At 43.0% G+C, this 11627-nt stretch overlaps 1 protein-coding gene across 1 annotated transcript; it reads left to right on the top strand.

Annotated features, from left to right (window-relative positions):
- The first annotated feature begins 140 nt into the window (after nucleotides 1-140).
- LOC106562228 (prolyl 3-hydroxylase OGFOD1-like) lies at nucleotides 141-9363 on the top strand. The gene is given in 14 exon segments (XM_045689174.2): nucleotides 141-318; nucleotides 320-402; nucleotides 4718-4863; nucleotides 4992-5038; nucleotides 5372-5472; nucleotides 5724-5840; nucleotides 5913-6004; nucleotides 6114-6242; nucleotides 6366-6479; nucleotides 6563-6642; nucleotides 6763-6995; nucleotides 8596-8724; nucleotides 8910-8968; nucleotides 9062-9363. Coding segments are annotated over 14 exon segments (1566 nt in total). The 5' UTR covers nucleotides 141-244; the 3' UTR covers nucleotides 9224-9363.
- The last annotated feature ends 2264 nt before the right edge of the window (nucleotides 9364-11627 follow it).

Genomic DNA, 11627 nt, shown 5'->3' with positions numbered 1-11627 from the left:
CGCAGTCCTCTCAAATTAAACGGAAGGACCTCAGCGTTACTCTGGACCCTGATTTCTTTCTATGAACATGTCAAAATGTGTCCCACCGACACCCCTCGATTTTAAAGCATTGTGAAAGAAGAGTCGTTTGTGAGCCGGCTCTTTTTAAGTGTAATGAGCCAAATGAACCGGCTCACCGAAAAGACTCGGAACCACTGACGTCCTGCGTTATGCCGCAATTTAACCGCGACTCATTTATACAAAAATGAATTGTAAACGACAGCGAGATCATAGCGAGAATGCCGAGAAAGGAAAGAAGAGAAAGAAACGCGAAGAGAGTAAAACTTTCTCCATTCCTCGAGGACGAAGATGTGAAGAAGGAAGTGAAGGAAGCATGGTCACAGCGAGCGCAGTACTCTCATGGTCAGCTACTTGCTAGCTATCTTAGCTACATGTGTTTACAACGAGCACATGCTTTGGCTAGTCTTGTTACATAGATGGTTATTTTAATTGATACGCTAGTAGTCTCCCTACATATCAATATTGTCAGTCAAGTGCAAAGCTTTAGTCACAACTTTGCTTTCATGACCACTGATTTGAAAACACTAAAATATGTGGGTCAAACTATCTATCTCAACCACTATCACTTTTCATGAAGTTACATTTTTTTACAAGTCTTATATTAGTCTTATACATCATCCAACGAAATGCTTACTTGCAGGTTCATTCTCGACAATGCAACAACAATATAATAAAAATCAGATTACGAACATAAAGTAAATGACACCGTAGAATATAACTTTTTTAGCTTAGGTATAATACAGGAAGGCACAATTTATAGCAAATGTTTACACGTGTATTTGGGAGGTGGACAGTGTATAAATTGAGCAGTATAATAAGAGTCTTGTAGCAGCCGTTGTAATGTGTGTATAGCGTTCGGAAAGTATTCTGACACCGTACATTTTTCCACATTTTGTTACCTTACAGCCTTATTCCAAAATTGATTGTGTTTTTTCGCGTCAATCTACACATAATACCCCATAATGACAAAGCAAAAACAGAATTTTTATACATTTTTCAAATGTATTAAAAATAAGAAACTGAAATCACATCTACATAAGTATTCATACTTGTTACTCAGTACTTTGTTCAAGCACCTTTGGCAGCAATTACAGCCTTGAGTTTTCTTGAGTATGACACTACAAGCTTAGCACACCTCTATTTGGCAAGTTTCAACAATTATTTTCTGAAGATCCTCTCAAGCTCTGTCAGGTTGGATGGAAAGCGTTGCTGCACAGCAATTTTCAGGTCTCTCCAGAGATGTTCAAGTCCAGGCTCTGGCTGGGCCACTCAAGGACATTCAGAGACTTGTCCCAAAGCCACTGCTGTGCTGTGTGCTTAGGGCCGTTGTCCTGTTGGAAGTCAGGTCCTGAGCGCTCTGGAGCAGGTTTTCATCAAGGATCTCTCTGTACTTAGCTCCATTCATCTTTCCCTCTATCCTGACTAGTCTCCCAGTCACTGCTGCTGAAAAACATCCCCACAGCACGATGCTGCCACCATTATGATTCACCGTAGGAATGGTGCCAGGTTTCCTCCAGAAGTGACGCTTGGCATTCAGGCCAAATAGTTAAATCTTGGTTTCATCAAACCAGAGAATCTTGTTTCTCATAGTCAGAGTCCTTTAGGTACAGAGGAACTCTGTCAGAGTAACCATCAGGTTCTTGGTCTCCTCCCTGACCAAGGCCCTTCTCCCCCGATTGCTCAGTTTAGCTGGGCGGCCAGCTTTAGGAAGAGTCTTGGTGGTTCCAAACTTCTTCCATTTAAGAATGATGGAGGCCACTGTGTTCTTGGGGACCTTCAATGCAGCAGATTATTTTTTGGTACCCTTCCTCAGATCTGTTTTTTATTTAACCTTCATTTGACTAGGCAAGTCAGTTAAGAACAAATTCTTATTTTACTAAAACAGCCTATGGGTTAACTGCCTTGTTCAGGGGCAGAATGACAGATTTTTACATTGTCAGCTTGGGGATTCGATCCAGCAACCTTTCTTTTACTGGCCCAACACTAACCACTAAGCTACCTGCCGCCCCTGTGCCTTGACACAATCCTGTCTCAAAGCTCTACGGACAGTTCCTTATACCTCATGGCTTGGTTTTTGCTCTGACATGCACTGTCAACTGTGGAACCTTATATTGACCGGTGTGTGCCTTTCCAAATCATTTCCAATCAATTGAATTTACCACAGGTGGACTCCAATGAAGTTGTAGAAACATCTCAAGGATGATCAATGGAGACAGGATGCACCTGAACTCAATTTCGAGTCTCATAGCAAAGGGTCTGAATACTTATGTAAATAAGGCGTTAATGTTTATTTTGAATAAATTAGCAAAAATGTCTAAACCTGTTTTTGCTTTAAAAAAAAATTAACATTTTAGAATAAGGCTGTAACGTAACAAAATGTGGAAAAAGTCAAGGAGTCTGAATACTGTATATGTGTATGTCTGTGTGGGTCTGTGCATGAGTGAGCACATGTGTGCTAAGATGCGGAGAATCAGAATAGGTGGTCAGTCCAGTTCAAGTGTTCAGCAGTCAGATGGCTTGTAGATAGGAACTGCCACTGAGCCTGTTTGTATCAGACCTTCTCCTTGTGGCTGGGGTGTGTGGGGTCCTTTATGATGTTGTGTGCCTTCGAGTAGATGTCCTGGATGGATGGTAGCACGGTCCCAGTGATGTACTGGGCCATCTTCACCACCCGCTGGAGGGTCTTGCATTAGTGCACGGAGCAATTCCCATACTAAGCCGTGATGAAACTGGTCAGGACGCTCTTGATGGTGCAGCGGTAGTATTTGGAGGCATGCCGGATTTCTTCAGCCGCCATAGGAAGTAGAGACGCTGTTGCACCCTCTTGACAAGAGTGGTGGTGTTGTGGATCCATGACATGTCCTCTGTGACGTGGATGCTGAGGAACTTAAAACTAGTGACTCTACTGCAGTCCCGTTGTTGTGGATCAGGGCTTGTTCCCTCCTCTGCTTCCTGAAGTCAATAATTTTGGGCTCCCAAGTGGCGCAGCGGTCTAAGGCACTGCATCAGTGCAAGAGGCGTCACTATAGTACCTGGTTCAAATCCAGGCTGTGTCACATCCAGCCTTGAATGGGAGTCCCATAGAGCAGTGCGCAATTGGCCCAGCGTTGTCAGGATTTGGCCGGAGTAGGCCGTCATTGTAAATAATACTTTTTTTCTTAACTGACTTGCCTAGTTAAAGGTTCAATAAAAAAAAAAACATTTAAAAAAAAGAATAAACTCTTTGTTTTGCTTACATTGAGGGAGAGATTGTTGTCATGACACCACAATGCCAATTCACGTACCTCCTCCCCATAGGCTGACTCGTCATTGTTTGTTATCAGGCCTACAACCGTGGTGATGGAGTTGGTGTTGTGCAAAGCCACACAGTCCTGTGTGAACAGGGGGTGCAGCAGAGGACCGAGGGCACACCCCTGTGGGCCCCTGTGTTACGAGTCAGTGTGGAGGAGGTGTTGTTGCCAATCCTCACAGCCTGTGGTCTGCCTGTCAGGAGGTCCAGGATCCAGTTCCAGACCCAGGGCTCTGAGTTTGCTGTCGAGCTTGGAGGGAACGATAGTGTTGAATGCTGAACCGTAATAAATGAACAGCATTCTCACATTGGTGTTCCTCTTGTCCAGATGTGTTACGGCCGTGTGCATAGCGATGGAAATGGATTTGGGTCTGTTGTAACGGTAAGCAAATTGGAGTGGGTCCAGTCTGCCTGGCACGCTGGCCTTGGTGTGGGCCATGACCAGCCTCTCTAAGCACTTTATGATGACCGATGTGAATGCGACGGGGCTATAGTCATTTCGGGATGACACCTTGTTTTTTTGGGCCACTGGGACGATGGTGGTCTCCTTAAAACAGGTGGGGACTACAGCCTGGGAAAGGTTTAAGATGGCCGAAAAAGACATCTGCCGGCTGGTCAGCACACCCTCTGAGGACGCAGCCAGGGATGCTATCTGGGCCGGCGGCTTTGTGAGTATTCACTTTTTTGAGCGTTTTCCTCAAGTCAGCCTTGAAAATGAAAGCACCTGGTCGTCCGGAGCAGCGAGTCTTCCTGGATGGCTCTTTATTGTCTGCCTCGAAGCAAGCATTCAATGTGTTAAGGTTGTCTGGGAGTGAGGCTTTGGTGGGCAGCGCACAGCTGGATTTGCCTTTGTAGTCTGTGATAGTCAGTAGTCCTTGCCACATGCAACGCGAGTCTGAGTTGTCGAACATCAATTTAAGTTTGAGTCTGTATTGTCTTTTGCGTCCATAATCCATTTGCGGAGCTCGTACCTGCTTGCCTTGTACATGTTGCGCACCACCGATTCATCGGGGTTCGTTCTGCTGACATTGAATGCTGCAGTACGGGCTCTCAGCATTGTAGGAAAGGAAAATAGATGAGAGGAAACTGTTTGTATTGTTGAGCATGACATGACACATATATGGCACCCAAAGAGAAGTCACAAAAGGGTGTCACAAAAAAGTATGTTTTTGGAGTATTGAGAAGGTTTACCACCTTCCTATGTGCTGTTAGAACGGGTTACAACCTCAAATGAAAATGATCCAGAGGTAACAACTGACTCTAAGACATACTTTAGTTAATGTTACATTTATTCACATAATTAGTGTTAAAACTTTTTTTTATATTGGTAGACCAGTCGTTGAGTGTTCCTCTGATGTTCCTCTTAAGGGGGCCTGGAGCTGGACTGCCACCCTTTCCCTCACTGCATCATCAGGAACTTCATCCAGAGTGACAGCTTTACAGAGAACCTACAGAGGGAGCTTCTAGACCTCAACTTCCATGAGAAGTCCAACGACCTGTACAAATTTAATCAGGTGAAAAAGGAAAACTGATAGGAATACAGTTTTGAAACGAATTGCTTCATGTTCATAATGTTTTTTTAAATCTGCCTTTTGGAGTTATGACATTGGGAGTTATGATACTCATTGACAATTTCTTACAGTCAGACGACCTGAAAAAGAGAAAAGAGCCTCACATCACAGGCTTGAGGTAATTTCTATGTGTGTGTGAGAGCAATTTAGGGAGGTAGAGAGAACATGTTTGCTTTGTGTGTGTGTGTGTAGCAGATGGGTATCTGTGTAACTCATTCCTCAGCCTGAAGTGTCTCCACTTGCGCGTGCTTCCACAAGTGTCTCCATTTGGATGACTGAGTAAGACGCTTCAGGATGTTGGTCACATGTGTTTGTGAGGCAGAGGTCCTGAGTTCAAGCCTCGGTATGTGCTGAATCAGGGAAAGTGTTACTCACTAAGCAAGCAGCGTGATGTTCTTTACATGTGCATGCTCTCAGTTTGGCTGTTTTTGAGCTTTGTGTGTGTTTTCAGGGCAGCACTATTTGGGCTGTTTCGATCCTGGCTGGGGGAAGTGTTGGGGGTAGAACTGGAGCCCACAGTGGATGTTTCCTGTGCCAAGTATCAATACACTGGTGAGTCACATGTTTTTACCGCTACTCTTCAAAAAAACAATGAGCCAACCTTAATATTAGCATGCTCCTCCTAGAAAAGAGCAGAAGCACTGAGCTATCCCCCCAAGATATCCTGTTCTACCCACTGCATAGTTAGTCTATATCTATATGGACATGCACATTTCTGGAATTAATTATGAAATATACATTATCTATCTGTTTCATATCTCTCTCTCTCTTTATCTATGCCCTCTCTATCTCTCTCTCGGTAGATGTTCTGTTGTGTCATGATGATGAGTTGGAGGGGAGGCGTGTTGCCTTTATACTCTACCTTGTCCCTCCATGGGAGAGCAGCGATGGAGGAACCCTGGATCTCTTCAGCACAGATGGTAAGTATTGGTGTGTGTATTGGCATGAGTTAAAACATGTGTGTTTTAATTTATAATCTACTTTGTGCATAGATCACTTCCAGCCCCATAGTGTGGTGAAGTCTCTGGTGCCCAGCTGGAACACTCTGGTTCTCTTCGAGGTTTCACCCGTCTCCTTCCACCAGGTAGTTCTTCCTATACCACCGGGTAACAACCACACACTTCACACCTCTCACCTGTCCAGGTAGCAGTAGTGCAATCTACGGATGGCTGTCTCTCTGTGTGTTTGTCCAGGTTGCAGAGGTGTTGTCAGAGGATAAGTGTCGTCTCTCTCTGAGTGGCTGGTTTCACGGGCCGTCTTTGGAGCGACCCCCGCGTCACATCGAGCCCCCCTTCCCAAGGAGCCCCCACCTTCCCAGAGATGTGTGTGTGTGTTTGTTCTGAAAGAGTGAACTCACAGCCATAGAGCAAGGATGTGGTCACATGAAATAAATACATGTGTGTGTGCATTTTACCTGAGTGTGTATTTTGTGTGTCTGTTCACAGGAGACACTGTTGCTAGAGTGGCTGAATCCACTGTATCTGGATGTTGACTACCAGTCACAGGTTCAGCAAGAGTTCGAGGACAGCTCTGAGATCCAGCTCAAGAATTTCCTCAAAGTAACCCCATTACTCAACCTTTTCATTTCTCCATCTCTCTCCTGCTCTCTCTCTCTCCTGGTTGACAGTGTCTCTCTCTACAGGAGGAGAAGTTTAAGGAGGTGAGTGAAGCACTGAGATCGACTGATGTCCAGTGGACCAAGCAAGGTCCTCCCAACAGGAGGTGAGCCTGTCGAGTAATTTGTTTGTGTGAGTGAGAGAGAGAGACATATCCCTAAGATGTTATGATGGCTGTAAATGTATATGATGTGTATAAATATTTTTGTATATGTGCATTGTGCAGATGTTATGAAGTGGCTTCGTTAGAGTCCTTCCCCCAGTGTGTGAGTGCATGCTGGGAGCTGCTGTGCTCGGAGGCGTTCTTCCTGCTTCTGTCCTACTTCACTGGCCTGAGACTGCACTACCTCAGCCCTGGTGACGAAGACGAGGAGGAAGAAAAGGACCAAGAAGATGAGGAAGAGAGAGAAGCCACAGGGTCATCTGGGGACACACCATCAGCTAATAAGAATTACAAAGGTATGTTGCTTGTTTGTGTATGTACACTACCAGTCAAAAGTTTTAGAACACCTACTCATTCAAGGGTTTTTCTTTATTTTTACTATTTTTTACATTGTAGAATAATAGTGAAGACATCAACAGTATGAAATAACACATATGGAATCATGTAGTAACCAAAAAGGTGTTAAACAAATCAAAATATATTTTATATTTGAGATTCTTCAAATAGCCATCCTTTGCCTTGATGACAGCTTTGCACACTCTTGGAATTCTCTCAACCATCTTCACCTGGAATGCTTTTCCAACAGTCTTGAAGGAGTTCCCACATATGCTGAGCACTTGTTGGCTGCTTTTCCTTCACTCTGCGGTCCAACTCATCCCAAACTATCTCAATTTGGTTGAGGTCGAGGGATTGTGGAGGCCAGGTCATCTGATGCAGCACTCCATCACTCCTTCTTGGTAAAAAAGCCCTTACACAGCCTGGAGGTGTGTTGGGTCATTGTCCTGTTGAAAAACAAATGATAGTCCCACTAAGCCCAAACCAAATGGGATGGCGTATCGCTGCAGAATGCTGTGGTAGCCATGCTGGTTAAGTGTACCTTGAATTGTAAATAAATCACAGACAGTGTCACCAGGAAAGCACCCGACACCATAACACCACCTCCTCCATTCTTAACGGTGGGAAATACACATGCAGAGATCATCCGTTCACCCACACCGTGTCTCACAAAGACACGGCGGTTGGAACCAAAAATCTCCAATTTGGACTCCAGACCAATGGACAAATTTCCACCGCTCTAATGTCCATTGCTCGTGTTTCTTGGCCCAAGCAAGTCTCTTCTTATTGGTGTCCTTTAGTAGTGGTTTCTTTGCAGCAATTCGACCACGAAGGCCTGATTCACGCAGGCTCCTCTAAACAGTTGATGTTGAGATGTGTCTGTTACTTGAACTCTGAAGCATTTATTTGGGCTGCAATTTCTGAGGTTGGTAATTCTAATGAACGTATCCTCTGCAGCAGAGGTAACTATGGGTCTTCCATTCCTGTGGCGGTCCTCATGAGAGCCAGGACTTGGTATTTTACCAAATAGGGCTATCTTCTGTATACCCCCCCCCCCCCTTTGTCACAACACAACCGATTGGCTCAAACGTATTAAGAAGGAAAGAAATTCCACAAATTAACTTTTAAGAAGACACACCGGTTAATCGAAATGCATTCCAGGTGACTACCCCATGAAGCGGTTGAGAGAATGCCAAGAGTGTACAAAGCTGTCATCAAGGTAAAGGGTGGCTATTTGAAGAATCTCAAATATAAAATATATTTTGATTTGTTTAACAGTTCTTTTGGTTACCACATGATTCCATATGTGTTATTTCATAGTTGTGATGTCTTCACTATTATTCTACAATGTAGAACATTTTTAAAAAATAAAGAAAAACCCTTGAATGAGTAGGTGTTCTAAAACTTTTGACCGGTAGTGTATGTGTGGGTTCGTGTGTGTGTTGACCCCTGTGTGTATCCTCAGATCTGTGTGTTTGTGAGCCTTGACCTTTCTGTACCTCCTCAGGACTGAATATGCCTTTGTAAGTATGTGTTGACCCCTCTGTGTGTATCCTCAAGAGCCAAGCACACCGGTGTGTGTTGGAGAACTGCGTCGCTGGGCTCATGGGGGCTACACATTACTGCACGATGGAGATGCATCGAGAGCGGAGTACGCCCTTGACCTACTGCTGCCCCTGAGCTGTCCTGGTCAGTCATACACGCTTAATCGCACACACACGCTTAATCAGACACTCATGCCTAAGCACGCACACACAGACACACAATGTAGGTTAGAATCATAGTTTTGGGAACTATTTTCAAAATTGTAAGTGCGAATGTTATCATACACAATATCAACTCCAAAGTGTGATAACTGTCTTTTTATTTTTCAGACTGGCAGACCGAGTTTGGGGGCTTCACCTCTTACGTTGCTAATGAAGAGGATGAGGAGGTGAGTGATGTCACTGTTCAAATGGCAACTGATCAACTAGATTCCTGTGATTGTCATGGTTGTCATTTCCCATCGGTGTCCTCCTGTCCGCAGCTCCTGATGGTGTATCCAGAGGAGAACTCCCTGGCTCTTGTCTACAGGGACAAAGAGACTCTCAAATTTGTCAAACATATCAATCACAGAAGCTCCACCCTACCTATTGGGGATTCTTGTAGGAGAGCAGTTTATGACTTCTCCTTTGTGTATTATGAATGAGTTTTTATGTGTATGTGTTGAGTTGTATGTGTTTGTAATATAACATCACTGTGAGGGGTGGTCGGTCTACTCTAAAGCCTCATGATGTCATGTGTTCTTCATTAAAGTGAACAAGCAGGGATACCCTGTTACCACGGTTACCTGGTTTTGGTCGGCAGCCACAGAGTAACACAGATTTTTTTAAATTGTCTACATTGACAGCATTTGGTAGTATTTTGTGTTCATTATCTTGTGTCATTATTGTGGCCCTGTATGGCTGAGTTGGTAGAGCATGGCGTTAGTAATGCCAGGGTTGTGGGTTTGTTTCCCGGGGCTACACAGACGTAAAATATATGCACACATGACTGCAAGTTGCGTTGGATAAAAGCATCTGCTAAATGGAATATAATATTATTATTATATATTACTAGTTTATTTGTATGTGTCTGTAGTATGTGTTCAAACTCTTACAGTATTCATGCTGTCACTGTAAAAATGAATCTGTCTGCAAGGAAAGTAAACTCCAGAGCAGTGATTGAACATTAGAGAACCAAATCCACACACACTCGCACAACCACCACTCCGGTGTTAAATTCATCACTTGGATATCAAACTGAATAACAAATGAGTAATAACAGCTAAATGTTTGGCAGACCTATGATTTCACTAATCTTTTTCATTTTATTTTTATTGGCCCATCCCCTCTTACAGTTTTTGTTGTTGTTATATTTACATATGACTCATATTTTACATACATGGCACTTTTTTTACACAGTAGTTACATAGCAAAATATTGTTATTTTAAATACATTGCATAGTACTTAAACACATCGGTATACATTATATAGTTTTTAGTCACCTTAGTGAAAATATTGAAACAATTGTTGCAATCTGACTTAAATTTTGACAAAGGATGGAGCTACATACTGTAGCTATAGATTGTTACACCAGATATTGTGATTTAACCAGAGGCTTTTGGTATCCATTACTGGGAGTTACAGGTTGGGTACTGTTTGGTGTAGCACAGAGAATTTTCGACCAACTTTAACTTGGCAATACTATCTTCGTTCTCAATTCGGACAAACATATCTTCTAAAATATCTGTGTCCAATTGCAAGTGATGCGAAAATGCTCCATTATTCAAATAAATGTTTTGCTCCATTATGTAATCTAACGATGTGTACGCCGCCATCTTGTCTATTTCAAATCTTCTCCCATCGATCGAGACAGGTGTGTCATCATGACAACTAGGAAACTGGGACATTTTCTACAAATTAGCAAATCGGAAATGTATGAGTTTCCTAATTCCAACTAGCATGTGAAAGCGGCATAATCTCTTGTGGACAGATGAAACGGCGAGAGACTGTCAAGGCTCACATAGAAATGTGTTATTACTAGCAGCAGTAGTTCCCGGTTTGGGGTTTTCATCATTGATTATTTGGACGAATCAAGATTGGGGCGAAGGCGGTGCTTGAACTGGTGCGGTTATTTACAAGCCCGTGTGTGGACGATAAATGGTTTTCACTAGATTCCACAACCACAAAGTAAAAATGGTCTATATCATAAAATTCATGAAAATAATGTGTTCCTTTCTTTGCACAAAGGTAATCACAATTGTTAATGCCCCCCCATCAGTGAAATAGAGTGTGTTTATGATGGTTACAATCTTGCTGCTGTGATCAAAGAGGATACTTGGGGATGAACAGTAGTCTAACATGTTTAATGTATGTGGGTGTTTGACAGTAACACAGCACTACAGATATATTTCAGCACTAGGGTTTATTAATCAATCGAGATATTTTAGCTTTGCACACTGTGAAGTGCTGGCATATCAGATTCTGAGAGAGGAAGAGAGGGCTAAAGTCTGTCTTGACTTCACCTGTCCGAATTTTCCAGGAAGTGGCTCTCTGATTAATAGTGAGGCCATTTCCTGTCATGCCTAGATAAGACTGACAGTTATGTCAGACCTTATGTGGGCCTTGCTCACATAATTTTTGTTTTTTTCTGTGAATCCTTTCTATTCTGTTATAGGCTTCACCTGGCCTGTTTTTGTCCCCAAGCAGTTGCCATAGTTTCAGTCTGTAACAGAGGTATTTCCAAGTTAAATGTGGCCTACCTTCTCTGAATTAATCACTTGTCTGACAATGTGGATTCACTTACATTCAAATGGCGCAGTGAATACTTCGAGGAAGGAATATACATGTTAGCAACATTTAAACCGGGCAAATTAATAACATCATCCTGCTTCCAAAAACATAAATTAACAGTACCAATATCGGCCTAAAAAAAATAACCTGTTACTTATTTGGTATGTTGCTTCTCAGTCGATTAATTTTGCCTTCAGTGTCATGTTCAGTGGGTACATGCAATGATAGAATTTCAACATTGTCGTTAGCTACACAGTTGCAAGCAAATGGCTACAGCA

This window comes from Salmo salar, chromosome 11 (assembly GCF_965601325.2).
Source record: "Salmo salar chromosome 11, fSalSal1, whole genome shotgun sequence".
In the NCBI taxonomy this organism is placed as follows: Eukaryota; Metazoa; Chordata; class Actinopteri; order Salmoniformes; family Salmonidae; genus Salmo; species Salmo salar.
The sequence above is the reverse complement of the archived record's forward strand: the minus strand, read 5'-3'. Positions and strand labels throughout refer to the sequence as shown.